This window comes from Danio rerio, chromosome 3 (genome assembly GCF_049306965.1).
Source record: "Danio rerio strain Tuebingen ecotype United States chromosome 3, GRCz12tu, whole genome shotgun sequence".
NCBI classification, from domain to species: domain Eukaryota; kingdom Metazoa; phylum Chordata; class Actinopteri; order Cypriniformes; family Danionidae; genus Danio; species Danio rerio.
The window spans coordinates 60639643-60656832 of NC_133178.1; the positions used below are offsets into that span (position 1 = coordinate 60639643).

The 17190-nt window shown below is 37.2% G+C and overlaps 1 protein-coding gene across 2 annotated transcripts in view; it reads right to left on the reverse strand.

Annotated features, from left to right (window-relative positions):
* Positions 1-17190, reverse strand: part of rnf213a (ring finger protein 213a) — a 194618-nt gene that overhangs the window by 105336 nt on the left and 72092 nt on the right. For both annotated transcript variants that reach the window (NM_001353835.1, XM_073940353.1), the window contains 8 exon segments: positions 1222-1297; positions 1376-1618; positions 3547-3657; positions 4592-4714; positions 4798-4994; positions 9163-9361; positions 14225-14339; positions 14424-14529. In NM_001353835.1, the coding sequence (NP_001340764.1) occupies positions 1222-1297; positions 1376-1618; positions 3547-3657; positions 4592-4714; positions 4798-4994; positions 9163-9361; positions 14225-14339; positions 14424-14529 (1170 nt within the window).

Here is a 17190-nt window from a genome sequence, read left to right on the forward strand (position 1 = left end):
ATTTAGATCACTCATATTGCCAAGAAGCTTTGATGTATCATCACTAACCCGTCAAATGTCCCCATAGCAATAAAACAGTATAACCTAGCAACCATTTAAAAATAGCAATATCTCTACATCAGAACATCGTAGGGACCTGGGCATTGGCTTGTTTGACTCGTGCTAGCAAATGGGACCTCCAGTGTACTATGCATGGTAACAATGATAATGGAAGCCAAGTGCTAATAACGATTCGCTACATGCTATGAATGATTATCTAAATGCAATATCATATGCTAGAAATGCCTACTAAGTATTAGCATTTGATAAAACATGTACACGAGCATTGCCATTTAGCAACTGCTTAGCAACCACCTAACAATGCCATAAACGTTTTAGCAACTACCTAGCAACCACTTAGCAACCGCCGCCGTGCTTTCTGCCAACTGCCATTCTCAGTTCTAGCGCAGTAACGTTGGCTTTCTCAAGCCAACATCAAAGTTTATCTATGAACTTTAGGTTCTAGTTGACGTTTTCCTGGTGTATTATGGCCCCTCACGACCACTACTCTCAATTAATTCTGGATAATTAATTATTCCTAGAATATCGAATTCGACTGTAGGTGGTAGATCCTTCTTATATCTGGCACCTAAACTCTGGAACAGTCTGCCTGGCACAGTTTGGGAAGCAGAAACACTCTGTCAGTTTAAATCTAGATTAAAGACACATCTCTTTATTAGCAAACACCTAAAACACAAATGCATAACTTTGAAATCCTTATTCTCTAAAGGATTGTTAGGCTGCAATAAACAGGGCAACCAGAGCCGGGAACATTTCCCAAAAAGGTTGGTCTTCAGTGGATCGACCTTAAGCAGTGGCGTTTGCATTACACTGATCTGACCTACACAGAACTGAACATTAACGGTGATATTTATACTAAACTGAACTGAAGCAGTTTTAATTTCATTACAATTACACCAGCATTCTACACTTCTCTCACCATTACCTGAATTGCTGGAACATTCCACAATTTAAAATATTATGACTCTCTATTTTTCATCTGTTAAGCTGCTTTGACACAACCTACATAGTAAAAAGTGCGATAAAAATAAAGATGAATTGAATTGTATTGAATATAATTTAAAAAATCTAGGTTTGAAAGCCACAGAGTATCATCAAGTCTTAAATTCAGCATGATACTGGCAGATTCTATAGCATCACAGATACAAAAAATCCACTTACAGTACCACTGAAGGTGTCCCATGGCCTGCTGGGCAACAGCCAACATGTCATCAGGCATAGTTGGGATAAACGAAGCCTGTTGAGAGAACATGACAAACCGTGACTTTAAGATCACCATGTGTCTTCATGATGCTGTAGCGTGAAGGGTTTATACCATCATGTTGTTTGGAGACAACGCCAGCTTCTGCAGTGGCTGTAGTAAAAGCAAATTTCCACACAGAAGGACAGCTGCCATGTGAATTGTGACCTCCACCAGTGAAAGATCTCTGCTAGGCATGTGTGGTCGTACACGCAGAGCACCCAGTTGATTCCTCACCAGCTTTTCAGCAAACGCTTTCATTTCATTATTGACGAAAATGGCAGAGTTTTTGATGAAATGTTCAAGGCCAGCACAATGCTACAGAAAACAAAGACAAATTGCATATCAGATATAGGTATTCAAATGTATGTGTGTATATATATATATATATATATATATATATATATATACATTAGTGCTGTCAAAATTAGTGCTTTAACGCATGTGATTAATTTACAATATTTAACGTGTTTTAAAAAAAATTAACACATTTAATGCAGTTGCATTTTTTTTTTATTTCCTGTTGTGCCCGACGTGTGTGTAACGTGCAAAGAAATATGGATGCGACCAAGAAAGCGCTTTTTTGAAGGAAAGTTTCAGTATAAAATAATGACGCATCACCAGGCTATCCAGCGTTTCCTCCAGAGTTCCATGTAATTTCAGGTGTTTTATTCTTAATCTTTAGACTTTAACTGCAGTTCACTCTCATTCAGCAACATATTGATCATGGCCCCGTGACAATTATTGGATAAGAATATGCAGTAAGGACTGCTGGAAGAGTGCTGTTTTAATGGAATTTGATAGCGCATGCCGAATGGAAAGAAAAAAACCTCCACATTTTGTGACTCGGGTGATCCTTCAAGGTAATCAAAAATCGCTGTTTACATGGTAGACTCTTAACCATGTTACAGTCAGAGCATTGGTGTCCATGTAAATGTACTCAGTGAAAGTGCCAGTTAATGTCGCAAGCTGTCAAATACAGCCCATTCCTCTGCCTTTAAGTTGATTCAATGCGCCCTCAAATGTTAACTGTTAAGTTTGACGCATTTCCCCCCTTACATGCAACTTTTGAAAAGCGTCTGCTTAACGTTTTTGTGTCAGAATCCTTGCTTTTAAAACACAGCCATACTTTAGAACACTTAGTTTAAGCAAATCTGAAGAACACGATTGTGCGTGTTGATGAATCTGAAGGGAGTCGCTCACCGGGTGCGCTGTATTGCACCTGTTGGGCATGTGTATGCAAAGAGCATAGATTCTAAGCTCTTTAGTGTATGTGTGCGTGTGGGTGTTTCCTAGAAACAAGAACAAATGGCAAATGTCCGTATCCCTCAAAGTTGTTTAGAATTAAATGTTTAGAGATGGCGTGACCAAAGTCCCTATAAGAATTCTATAGTCTTTTGTGTGAAACAACGCATACCTGTGCGTGCTTTTGATGCTTCTTACGTCCTTGTCGCAGCAGCAGTGGCACCAAAATTAGGCACTGAAATTGATTCGGTGCTTGTGAGAGACTATTCTCACTCTCAGTTCACATCATTCAAAAGAAAAGGTCCACATTGTCCCCCGATAATGTCAACAGACTGGACTGTCTGTAGTAGTAGTTGGCTGAATACTAATAAGTACTAAGCAAAAATGTTTCTACTTTATAATTAATGTTCTCAACTCTCAGCAATACAACTTTTCAATGCCTGTATTTTGGAATATTTTGAAGTCCACTTAGAATCCAACATTTTCCAGAATCCACATCAGAATTTTTGTTTGTTAATGGCATTGATTGTTTTGAAATTCAAATGGCACTAACATGCCTGTGTTTTTATTTCTGTAATGAATATGGGTTTCAAGCCAACAGTTTGAGGATCTTGAAATTTGTTACAGGTATGTTGGTTACATGAAGAAATCTTCGTCACAAGTTAGACAAAAATTCTGATGAACAATTATATTTTGAATTTAAATAGTTTCTTTGTCTCGAATTTACATTAATTTTACATTTGAATAGCCAAAATGACACGTTCAGCCGTTTAATTGTGATTAATCATGATAATTTGCAAAAAAAGTGTGATTTATTAGTTAATTTTTTTTTAATCAATTGACAGCACTAATATATATATATATATATATATATATATATATATATATATATATATATATATATATATATATATATAGATTCCAGAACACAATATTAATAAAAAAAATGGTTGTGAAATGTGATTTTCTTTTGGATTTGTAGCATATGTTTGTACTTATACCTCAGGTTTAGGGTGCATGTTGGGATTTCCAGTTCTGTGCAGGGAAGTGACTTCTCTGAAAAATGCCATTAGCACATAAACTGCTTTCTTCATGGGTGTGCAGTTGCAATCCTTCAAATAAAGATGTTTTAAAAGGCCTGTCAGTTAGTCAGCACAGTCAAAGCAGTTTAGCAGTTCAACAAAATTGGGGATGAAAAATAACAAGTATTTAATTTAACATATTTAGCCATTTTATTACAATGTTTATGTAAGGATTTCTTAATAAAAAATTATGATAATGTCTGATTTTGCAATGTCTGATTGATTTGCAAAGTAAAGCTTAAATTCTTTGAACCCCCTTGAATTCGTATTTAAACTGCATTTTAGATGTGCTAACTCACACCACTGGTTTCTTGATCATGTTTATTTAGTTTTTTTCTCCAGTTATGAAGAAATTATTTAATCAATTTCCTCCAAAATGTGTTTAGGCATGAAAACTTTGTGAAACCAATATAAAAACGACGGGATCTTTCCATAACAGTTGCCGTCGCCCTCCTATGCAATCCTCAAAACAGTCAGTTCATGTAGCGGCGCGTGACTGTCAGCTGCTTGCTCCATAGCAATAAATAGACTGTGTTTCCTAAATGGCTTCTGTATGCGATTTAAAGAGTAGCAAAAGTCTGGGCTTTGGGTGCGTGTTTGAACGGTTTGAACAGACATATACACGTAACTAATAATAGTAATAACTTCTAAAGATATCAAATTTAGTCTTGATTTTATTTCTTTGTAATAGCTATTAATTTTAATTGTTAAAACTGTTTGTTTTTCGAATGCATACAATTTATTTTATCCCTTTGTAAATAATAATACTAATAATAAAACATCTACTTACCGTTTGACTGTTTATTTAAATTTAAACAGCTACAGATGATCATATATTTAGTTATTTTAACAAAATATTTATTATTATATTAATTTGGGGATTTTGGGGGTGGCATATGCCTTATTTTCATATCCCAATGTTGACAGGTATGGTGTGTGCGTGTGTGAAGAAGTAAACAAATACCTCAATGGCTTTCTGTATTCCGTTGATGTGTAGGTCTAGCATGAATTTGGCAACTGCGTCTCTTATAGTTTTGTAATCTGCTCCGCATGCTAGATACTGGTCAATCTGACTATCATCTTGGTTCTGTAAGAAACAGATTTAGCAGCTAAAGCACAAATACTTGCGACTAATATCAGCATAATAAACTTAAATGAACTCAAACCCACCATCTCAAGAATCTCCTGGGGAAACAGCCATCTGTACGTTTCCTGCAGGAGAAGGTTCTTGACACATTCAACCCCTTGTAGACTGCAGAGTTTTCTGATGAGGTAAACCCTGTACCAGTCATTCCTGCTCTGGCGGCAAAGATTAACCACGTTGTTCCAAAACGCTTGGATAAAAGCCGAAGGATCATCATGTATGCCTAAAATAAGAGAAATAATATCAAAATTAACAGAAAATTCTTTTAATTTGTAGAAATGGAATACTGAGCACATCATACGCTCATAGCAAACTAACGGTAAGAGAGGGTACTAATATGCAGCTGCTATGGAAGCACCCAGGTTGACATCAATGGAAAGGCCACACTCCAAATGTCGAAGCAAATGGTCAGACTTTCATTGAAGATTAGCAATAACAAACACATTTTTTTCAGAGGATTAACTTGCACTGTAGGGCTGGGCGATTTTTCTGATTTTTTTTATTAATTCGAATTTACGTTCTCAGACGATTTAATTTTGAATCAAATCGAGAAATCACGATTTTTAAGATATATATATATTAACGCTGTCAGAATTAACGCGTTAATGCATGCGATTAATTTTAAATAATTAACGCATTAAAAAAAATTAACGCAATTAACGCACGCAGGTTTTTTTACTTCCTGTTGTGGTAGACGTGTGTTCAACATGCAATAAATGTGGATAAGACCAAGGTAAGACCAATGAAGCACATTTTTTGAAGGCAAGTTCCAGTATAAAACAATTAGATACATCACAGGTTATCCAGAGTTTCATGCAATTTCGGGTGTTTCATTTTTATCTTTCGACTTCTGTTGTAAGTTGATACCGCATGGCGAACAGAAAGAAAATCCTCCGCATTTCGTGACTCGGTGTTTCTTTAAGGTAAGGTTCCTTTTAAGGCTACACAGTAGAATTTTAAGAGTATAATCCTAATCAAATTAAAATCGGAGTATTGGTGTCTTACGTAAATGTACTCAGTACGTCTGGTGAAGTCGCGAGCTGTCAAAGACAGGGCATTACTCTGCCTTTCAGCATAAGCCCTCCAAGTTTAGCTTGTTTCCTCAATAAACGCAACGAAAGCGTATACTTCGCGTTCTTGTGTCAGAATCCTAGTGAAATACAGTAATACTTTAGGCCGCTTAGTTTAAGCAAATTTGATGAACATGATCATGCGTGTTGAATCTGAGGGGAGTCGCTCCAGTATGGAAGGCCGTTGGGGCCAAAACGTCTGCAGTGCGTTGTGTGTGTGTCTGTCTGTGTGTGTGTCTGTGTCAGGCCCGTTAAGGGGTGTCAGGGGTGGAGTGAGGTATCTGAGTAGGGGTGAGAGGGGTGTGCAATGTATTTAACGACCGGTTTGCAAGAAATTATCATTCATTTGCGGGCCTTTGGGAGTCTCTGCGCACTTGCGGGATACTCCTAGTCTTAGCAACTGAATGAATGTAAAGGAGGATTAAGCAAAATTGTTTCTACTCTATAACTTATGTTCTCAACTCACAGCAATAAAACTTTACAATGAGTGCAACAGTTTGTATTCTATAGTTTATTATTATAATTTTTCATTTTCCATATCTGCAATTCCTGTATTTTGGCATTTTTTTGCAGTCCACTTAGAATCCAACATGGAAATCAATGTTTTCTTTATTGGCATTGATTGTTTTGAAATTTAAATGTCATTAACATGCCTGTGTTTTAATTTCTGTAATAAATATGGCTGTCATGCTAGGATCTTGATGGTTTATTGTGGGTATGTTGTTTGCATGAAGAAATCTGTGTTACAAGTTAAACAAAAATTCTATTAAACAATTATATTTTGAATTTAAATAGTTTTTGTTTTGCGTTTACATTAATTTTACATTTAAATAGCCAAAATTACAAGTTTCAGTATTTTAAATGCGATAATTTTTTTAAAAAGGTGTGATTAATTAGTTACATTTTTTTAATCGATTGACAGCACTAATATATATATATATAAATATATATATATAAATATATATATATATATATATATATATATATATATATATATATATATATATATATATTTAATACATTATAATGGCACCAATGCGCTTTGGTTCACTCTGTATGAAGCAGGAAGCACACCAGAAGCGCCTCTCGCCGACGCGCCGTGCAGCACCACGATTCAGGACGCGGGTCATATTTCAGCCGTGCTGATTAGTTTCATGTTAAATATCATGCGAATGTGCGCGTGTGGTGTGTGATAGTTTAAACTGTCATGTGCGCGCCGTGTCGCGACACTTCTGGTGTGTGACCTGCTTAACTGCCTGTTAAAACGTGAAGTCATGTAGGATTTTACTTGTTACATTAGTCTGCGTCACGTCTGTGTGGATTGTCAAGACATATTCTCTCATCAAGTCGATAAACTCGATCTCAACATGTTTGAAGGACGTAAAAGCCTGCCATGTGAAAAACCGCACCGATCTTTTGGTTTGAACAAGAGCAGAGGGCCTGTAGCAGTAAAAATGAAAGTACACGCCCCTATGACGTCATTTAGCGGACCTAGTTGAAAACCAGACAGATCAGGCAGCATAATACAGAGAGTGGAGCAAAGCGCATCAAATGATCGGTATTTAAAAGGGGGAAAAATGTGTCCACAACTTCACACATTGGGTTAAATTAGGCTTTACAGTTTCGATGTTCAGTCCTTTTCTTCCACTGTATCTTTTTAAGAAAAAGGCAGCAGCTTTACAACCTGTCATTCAATCAGAAGACAAAGCCAAAGCCGAGCTGACAGCCAATCTTTCCTAGACTCAGCAAAACTTGCAAAAAATGCCTCTGTATTCCTGCAACTGCAATATTTACACAAATATTTCTTATTTAAATCTTCAGCAACGCTAATTAACTTGTGAAATTGTTTGACATTTATTTACACCTTGACCGATTTTTGTATGACATGGCCATTAAAAATACAATGTTCCTTAACTAGTTGTTTTAATTTACTTTTAAAGAGAAAGTTACTTCAGTCATGTTGTTGTAATGTTTTAAGAAGACTAGTAACACAATAAAAAAAAAAAAATCGAAATCGTGAATCGGTCAAACTTTATAAAAAACCTAGATTTTTTTTTTTGCCAAATCGCCCAGCCCTATTGCACTGGTTAATTTTTCACCTTAGAAATAACAATATAAGCTAAATAATTAATACAAATTTTGATTTCAGATGGACTTTAACTTCTGTTAGGAAATTAGTTTGCAAATAAACAGAGCTGATATGAGTCGGTTTTAAAATTCTTGCCTGATCAGATGTGAAACTTTAAGCGTATTTAAAAAAATCTTGTGTTTTTGCTGGAGAACAGGTAGGCAGGTTTTGTAAAATCACACACTAAAGCAGTGATTCTCAACCACGTTCCTAGAGGACCACCAACACTTCATGTTTTGGATGCCTCCTTTGTCTGTCACACCCATTACAGGTCTGTCAGTCTCTACTAATGAGCTGATGATCTGAATCAGGTGTGCTTGGTTAAGGAGACATGGGCTGCGTCCAAAACCACAGACTTAAATACTACATAGTACACTAAAAATAACATGAGAGCCAAGTAGTATGTCCAAATTCATAGAGTTTTAAAAACAGTATGCGAGAACAACCTGGATGACCTCCCTGCTGAAAAATCCAGCTTAATCCAGCCTAGGCTGGTTGGCTGGTTTTAGCTGGTCGACCAGGCTGGTTTTAGAGGGGTTTTGGCCATTTCCAGGCTGGTTTCCAGCTATTTCCAGCCTGGTCTTAGCTGGTCAGGCTGGAAAATGACCAGCCAAATCCAGCTAAAACCAGGTTGACCAGCCTGGTTTAAGCTGGATATAGCTGGTTTTGGCTGGACTCCCAGCTTGGCTAGGCTGGTCAAGCTGGTTTTAGCTGGTCATCTCCCAGCCTAACCAGCTAAGACCAGGTTGGAAATGGCTGGAAACCAGCCTGGAAGTGGCCAAAACCCCTCTAAAACCAGCCTGGTCGACCAGCTAAAACCAGACAACCAACCTAGGCTGGTTTAGGCTGGATTTTTCAGCAGGGCTACTACAGTACTTACGGCGACATTCTGAAGTGTGCATCCAATGCATGCTATGCTATCCCATGATGCACTGCTAAAGAATTCATGGAATGGGAGTGAAGTGACACAACTGATGTGACAAAATGGCGAATGTAGTACGTCCGTATTCCATTCATTCTGTATAGAATGTACTTTCTAATAGTCAAGTAGTAAATTCTAATTCAAATGTAGTGCCTACTAATAATAGGCAATTTCAGATGCAGCCATGGAATATGTGCAGAGCTGGTGGTTCTCCAGGAACGTGGTTGAGAAACACTGCACTAAAGCACAAGCACTAAAGACCTGCATTTACCGGCATTAGCCACAAGCAGATCAGCAGCCATATCCAGGCACAGTCGAACTCTGGCCAACCGCTGCAGGTGCTCCACAGTTGCAGTGTGCGCAGACACAGAATCAGACTGAAGGAACTCCAGCAGGAAGCGTGTTTCCTCTAGAAAACAGTTTTGCTGTTCTGCTACCGTGTGCCACTGTGTCCGATCATACATGGAATCCTGCAGACACAAGAGGAACTTGAATTTATAACCCAACATATTTAAATGTACTCCAAGAATGAATAGTTCTATTACTAATTCTGAATAAAAACTTTTGTATTCACTTAAAGAAGAAAGTAAAGTACATATTTTAAAACAGACATTTTATTAGGATTATGGGTAACACTTGATTTTGATGGTCCATTTGAGTATAAGTAAACTGTCTGCTTAATATCTGCTGATACTGCACCTTCACATGGACTAAAATATATGGACGTAGTATCTGTGACGTCACCCATAGGTTTCTAAAGAGCGCAAAAGAAGCCACAAGCAGGCATGGCCAACCGTCGCCATTTTGTTCACGCGTCATCACACCCACGGCGGGAAACCAAACAAGGGCAAAGAGGCGGAGAGTGAGCGGAGCTACAGACACCTGCTAGCATTTAGCTTGGACCTGGCTCAGACACACTTTACTTTGGGAGAAACGCTTAATACTTTATCACCTGTGACTCGTTTGTATTCTGACCACTTGTGCTTGGTTGTAAACTATATCAATAAAGTGTTTAAACTTTTAAAAACACTGCTGTAATACATTGAGCTACTAAACATTGTTCTTATGACGTTTTTCAACAGGAGGAAAACGCGAATTACTTCCAAACACTTCAGATACAGTCTGTGTTAGTTAATGTAAGACTATTGATGAAATCCAGCATAACACTGTATGACAACGCTTCAGATGACTGTTCTAGAGCCTACAGCTAATCAATTAATCAGATTCTGGAGTGCATTACAGCTCTAAATATAAATATAAACAATAAATGATCTTAAATAAAATAAATACATGTATAGAGATGGTGTATAAGTATATAACTTTACTCACATGGGAAACGGAGGCCACGTAAATGGTTTGTGAGCACAATTAAGTGCACTCAGCATGCCATGCCGTCTAATAATTGTAGGAAACAAGTCCAAAAGGCAGTTGACTGTGTAAAGCCACATAAAACAACACAGAAATACGATGAATATGCCGAGTTCAGTGGCTAATCTGCCGGATTCAGCTGAGGTGACGTGACGGCGACCAACGAGACCTAGCTGTCACTCATGTGGCCACGCCCCTTAATTATGCAAACTTAATATAACTTAATATAAAGGAAACGGATGAGTTATAAAAAAATTCACCCCCTCACAGTTGTCATGAAGGGTAATGTTAGCTGTATTAACCAAAATCTTTTTTTGTACCAGGCTGTAAACACCTTTTTTTCTGCTGTAAAGTTGGCCTTTCTAACAGTGGGCTCAATTGAAATTTGCTCTGTTTTGGAGCCAGGAGCGGCCAGGACTAGCGGAAATTCAGATGAATTGCAGTTTTAGTTACTTCCGTATTGGCTTCCTGAGGGAGAGCAGGAGGTTGCCGCTTGCTCCTTCAACAGACATTTAACTGACTATAAGAAATTGTGCAAGAACATGTCAACGTAACCCCAACCCCAACCCCAACCCCAACCTAACAGTATTACTTATAATCTAATGAGAATTAGTTGGCATGTAGATGCAATGTAACTTAAATCAACAAACAGACCATCAAAATAAAGTGTGACCGGATTATGCTTGAAAATGACAACAGGCATTTGCTAGACAAAATACACTTACTCTATCAGTCACTGGACTGAACTGGTTTGAATACATACGAAAACATATTGATCTAATGTTACTTGAAACTGACCCTCCTCTACCCCTTGACCACCCAGCAGAATCCAGCAGAGCTTAGATTCTGTATATGTGTAGATTGTGAATATGTGTGTAGCAAAGAAACATTTATTTTTAGTCAGTCAGGACTATTCATGCCTCAAGGATGTAACTTAGGGTGTACTAACATCAAGCTATACAAACACGTTTGACAAATGAGTGCTCTGTGCCACGCCTGGGTGCGGTTTGATCAGCTAGCCCGGGCCCGATTGGAGGAAGTTCAGTTGGGTTCAAACTGAAGACGTGATGTCAATTTTAAAGGACTGTTTCATATGGACTCAATAATTATTATTACATTTCAATGAACGTGAACTGTCATAGTTTATCAAAGATGCAAACTTCTCACTGCAGTTCAGCTGCAGCCTCCTAATATGTGCAGCACAAGGACTATTATGAAAATTTATGAGCGTCAAAAGCGGCGGCGGAAGAATTCAGCCATGTGTCATTGCGTTCCAAACAACTCGAAATATTACAAAAGAACAAAACAAATGCAATTTCCATTGTACTGAGCAAGAGCGCTTCTCTTAAACTTAACCGTCGCGTCATCGATGATATAAGCGTGCTTGAGCTCAGAAGATAAACCTGCACTGTGAGTGCAGGCTGTCAGGGAAGTGGAAGAGGGGGACAATGGCTCCCGAGCTTGGTTCAAGGCAACTGTGCCTAGTGTAAGTACACCCTTAAACTATGTTTAAAAAATACATCTTTTGAGAGAAGACCAGAAATGGAATCTAGACAAAGAATATCCATGAAGCTCAAACCTATTTCATCAAAAAAGACCAGTGAAAAACAGCCTTGATCCACATTTAATTTCTTTCATAGTAGAGTTGAGTAAGATACGTCATTATCAAAAATACTTTATGTGATACACTACACTGCAAAACATTTCTTACTTAGATTTTTGGGTCACACTTTACAATAAGGTTCATTAGTTAATGTGAATTAATGCATTTACTAACATGAACAAACAATGAACAATACATTTACTACTGTATTTGTTCATGCTAGTTAACGTTAGTTAATGAAAATACAGTAGTTCATTGTTAGTTTGTTAACTCATGGTGCATTAACTAATGTTAACAAGCATGGACTTAAATGTTAATAATGCATTAGTAAATGTTTAATTATGATTAATAAATGCTGTACATGTGTTGTTCATGATTAGTTCATGTTAGTAAATGCATTAACTAATGAACCTTATTGTAAAGTGTTACCGATTTTTGTCTTGTTTCTAATCTAAAACAAAAGCATTTTCTAGACAAGCAAAGCATACTGTCTTTTCTTAGGAAATAATGTCAAAATTATGAGAGTTTTTCCCTTAAAATAAGCTACATAATCTGCCAATGGGCCAAGCAAAAAAAAAAAAAAAAAAAACAGCAACAAAAAAAAAAAAAAACATGGGTAGTGGGTAGGCTGGTCTGTGACCAGCGCTTTTTAGCTGCAGGACCGGATGGCTGCCGCCCTCATTGGACTATATCCACATCTTGGGCTCTATTTTGACAGTCCATGCGCAGAGCGCAAAACGCAGGGCGCAAATGCTTTCAGGGCGTGTCAGGACGCGTTTTTGCTAATTTAAGGACGGCAAATCTGCCTTGCGCAGTGGCACATGGTCTAAAAGGGTTGAGTTTATTTTCTTAATGAGTTATAGGTGTGTTTTAAGAATAAACCAATTAGAGTCTCATCTCCCATTACCTTTAAGAGCCAGCTGCGTCGCGCCAAGAGCACATTCGCTATTTACAGGACGCAAAGTAAGTCACTAGCAAACAGTTAACAGTTTTTTAACAGAAAACTGTTAGAGCATCTACTGCGTGAGAATGAGAGATAATGGATCACTTTCACTAAAGGAAACCTTTATGCACAGACATCAATTAGTCTATAAATAAATAATTTTGTTTGTTAAGCGCAAATATTCGTTTCAAAACTATTTCTAAATTCAGTTCTAATTTCCAGCAAATTAATAAATGAATAATAATAACAAAATGAGCTCAAAAACCTGAGTTATATCCTAAAACACCTGCTGTGCCCCATATGGTCTAAAACCTGACAGGTGGGCAAATCTAAGCTTGTTTTTAATAAAACAAATATAAATATGGATATAATAAATAATACTGCTAATAATAATAACATTATACAAAAGCAAATTGTTATGAATGAACTGAAAAAGCCTCCCGAGATGAAGAGAACATAAAAGCAGTGATTTTTCATATTTATGTAGGCTAGAAAATAATATGTTTTGTAATATTTTAATCCTTTATATTTATATCCTATATCTATTCTTATTATATCCTATATATATATCCTTAATATTTACATTTTTTCATATGTAAAGATATTTGCCTATTGCTCTCTTGTGTGTTTTAAGCAGTGCGTAAGCGAGGCGCAACTCTGCGCAGGAGTTTAGACCGGGTTAGTTTTGGTCTAATGAAAAATCTATTATAGTTTCTCAAAATAGCAACGCGCCAGCGGTCCACCTCAGAACGCCTTCCTCTTTAGACCAGAACGCCTATGGGCGCAAAAATGAGAGCTAATGCATTTGCTATTTAAACAGCGTAGCGCAACGCCTCAAAACGACTCTTGCGTCAAGCTTAAACTATCAATAGACTACTGCGCCACGTCTTGCGCCACGTCTTGCGCCACACTGCGCCGGGTGTATGATAGGGCCCCTTCTGTTACCATCCCCTGTTGCAATGTTATGTGTTTATGTGCTTGATTCTCTATGATCTCAAACTGCCCTAATTCAAGGGTAATGTGAGAGGGAGTTTTATTCGCCTCTCTCCCCCCATGTGTCTATTTCCCCTTTCTAAACGCTGCCTCTCTTTGACCTTTCTTCCCCTAAAATGTGATGTTTGTGTATGGTCCGAGGGTTCTATTTCATTACATGAAAGTGTGACAAATAAAGGCTTTGATTGATTGATTGATTGATTGATTGATTGATTGATTGATTGATTGATTGATTGATTGATTGATTGACATGAAAAGAAAAAACAAGATTATTTTACTTTCTGCATTAGCAGATTATTTTGCTTGTTTTACAGAAAAAAACTCACTTTATTTCTGACTAGAAACAAGACCAAAACCTAAGCACGAAATCATTTGTTTGCGGTGTACTAACATTAAGTAAGCTTGTGAAGGCAGTGATTAACAAACCTCCAAACAGTTCATGTATAAGCAATAAAGCTCTGCTTTATCAGTCTCCTCGAGGATTTTGCTTTGCTCAACCTCTGTCAGATGCTGTTGAAGATAATCCTTCACATGATCAAAGCTGCGGGAGGAGAAGACAACATTGTATTACATTCATAATGTGTAGGAAAAGCAAGCTGTGAGCTGTAACAAGCCCTGCACTCACCTGTAGTTGAGCAGGAGTTTCAGCACCACTGAACGAACCACTGGATTTTTATCCACAGAGTCATCAAAAGGCGAAAGGGCCTTAGTCAAGAACCTGCGGTCTCTCCCTGAAGGGATGAGAAACAGTGGTTTGAATATTTATTCATTTGAATTTAAATCAAATCCTCTGCACTGTACAATATATTAAAAAGGAGTTCGACAGGCTTTTGTCGACCAAGCAAATAGCCCCACTAGCCACTTTATTTAGGTCCTTCTTGCTTGTACTGGGTTGGACTCAAGTCTCTAAACCAGGGGTGTCCAAACTTTTTGGGCCAAGGGCCAGATGCAAAATTAAAAAAACGTTTTCCCGGGCCAAATTTGACATACATCACAAAGACAGACAGGCACATATATATATATATATATATATATATATATATATATATATATATATATATATATATATATATATATATATAYAYATATATATATATATAYAYATATATATATATATATATATATATATATATATATATATATATATATATATATATATATATATATATATATATATATATATATATATCATAGACTGTAAAATATATGGACGTAGTATCCGTGACGTCACCCATAGGTTTCTAAAGAGCGCAAAAGAAGCCACAAGCAGGCGTGGCCAACCGTCGCCATTTTGTTTGCACGTCATCACACCCACGGCGGGATACCAAACAAAGGCAAAGAGGCGGAGAGTGAGCGGAGCTACAGACACCTGCTGGCATTTAGCTTGGACCTGGTTCAGACACACTTTACTTTGGGAGAACGCTTAATACTTTATCACCTGCGACTCGTTTGTATTCTGACCACTTGTGCTTGGTTGTAAACTATATCAATGAAGTGTTTAGACTTTAAAAACACTGCTGTAATACATTGAGCTACTAAACATTGTTCTTATGACGTTTTTCAACAGGAGGAAAACGTGAATTACTTCTAAACACTTCATATACAGTCTGTGTTAGTTAATGTAAGACTATTGATGAAATCCAGCATAACACTGTATGACAACGCTTCAGATGACTGTTCTAGAACCTACAGCTAATCAATCTGACAGATTTAGAAGTGCATTACAGCTCTAAATATAAATATAAACGATAAATGATCTGAAATAAAACAAATACATGTATAGAGATGGTATATAAGTATGTAACTTTACTCACAGGGGAAACGGAGGCCACGTGAATGGTTTTTGAGCACAATTAAGTGCACTCAGCATGCCATGCCATCTAATAATTGTAGGAAACAAGTCCAAAAGGCAGTTGACTGTGTAAAGCCACATAAAACAACACAGAAATACGATGAATATGCCGAGTTCAGTGGCTAACCTGCCGGATTCAGCTGAGGTGACGTGACGGCGACCAACGAGACCTAGCTGTCACTCAAGTGGCCACTCCCTTAATTATGCAAACTTAATATAACTTAATATAAAGAAAACGGATGAGTTATAAAAAAATTCACCCCCCTCACAGTTGTCATGAAGGGTAATGTTAGCTGTATTAACCAAAATCTTTTTTTGTACCAGGCTGTAAACACCTTTTTTTCTGCTGTAAAGTTGGCTATTCTAACAGTGGGCTCAATTGAAATTTGCTCTGTTTTGGAGCCAGGAGCGCCCAGGACTTGCGGAAATTCAGATGAATTGCAGTTTTAGTTACTTCCGTATTGGCTTCCTGAGGGAGAGCAGGAGGTTGCCGCTTGATATATATATACATATATATATATATATATATATATATATATATATATATATATACATATATATACATATATGTATACATATATACATATGATAGGGCGCTGCTCATTGTTTTACTTTTTGATCTTGTTCAGCACCAGTGTAAGAGCTGAAGGCCTGATGTTTTGTTTCATAATATCTTTTAATATTATATACCTTTATTACTTCAACTGAAAGTAAACATACATTTCCCGCTGACCTCTGTGAAGAAATATTCTTTGCCTCAACGTGACTGAAACTTCCTGCACTCACTGTTGATTTTCCTTTTTTTTTTTGGTTGTGCCATGGCTCGCCAAAACATGAATCAAAATGTTATCAATTAAAAAGTTTCCTTCAGTTTGTTTGGTTCGATTTACTTCATAACAAGATAACTGCTGCTTAATTGAAGGCATGTGATAGGGACACCCGGTGGTTATTTATTGAATTACGTTCATTTTTGTATAGCGGGCCAGATTCTATTAATATTTATAAAAAGCCTCGCGGGCCGCCACAAAATGATTGCGGGTCGCAGATGGCCCGCGGGCCGTAATTTGGACACCCCTGCTCTAAACTATAAATGTTTGTGACATACTGTAGTTTAAACAAGACATTTTAAACTTGGTCCTTTTGAATAAGATAAGTGTTGCTGAAGATTTGTTTACACATGGATGATGCAAATCCACACCAAATCACAAGTTATCAACAAGGTTGAGTTCATCAAGGGATGGACAGCAGCAAGAATCCAAGGTGGTGCAAACCATGGCAGCAAGGTGGTGGTGGTGTAAACAACGGCAAAAAGTGACAATAGTGTGACAACATATAACATCTAATATTTGCAACAAGCACTGTAGATTTTAATATTAAAGTAAATTAAGTGTTTAACTTTCCTTTTTTTTTTTTAAACAAACTCCATTGTTGTTCTTATTTTCAATGTTAAACATGGTTTAATTCCAGTTGGAAGTCAGTCAGACAGTGTTGAAGTTGACACATTTTCAGTGGTCAAACAACCAAATGCAGATTTTGCATT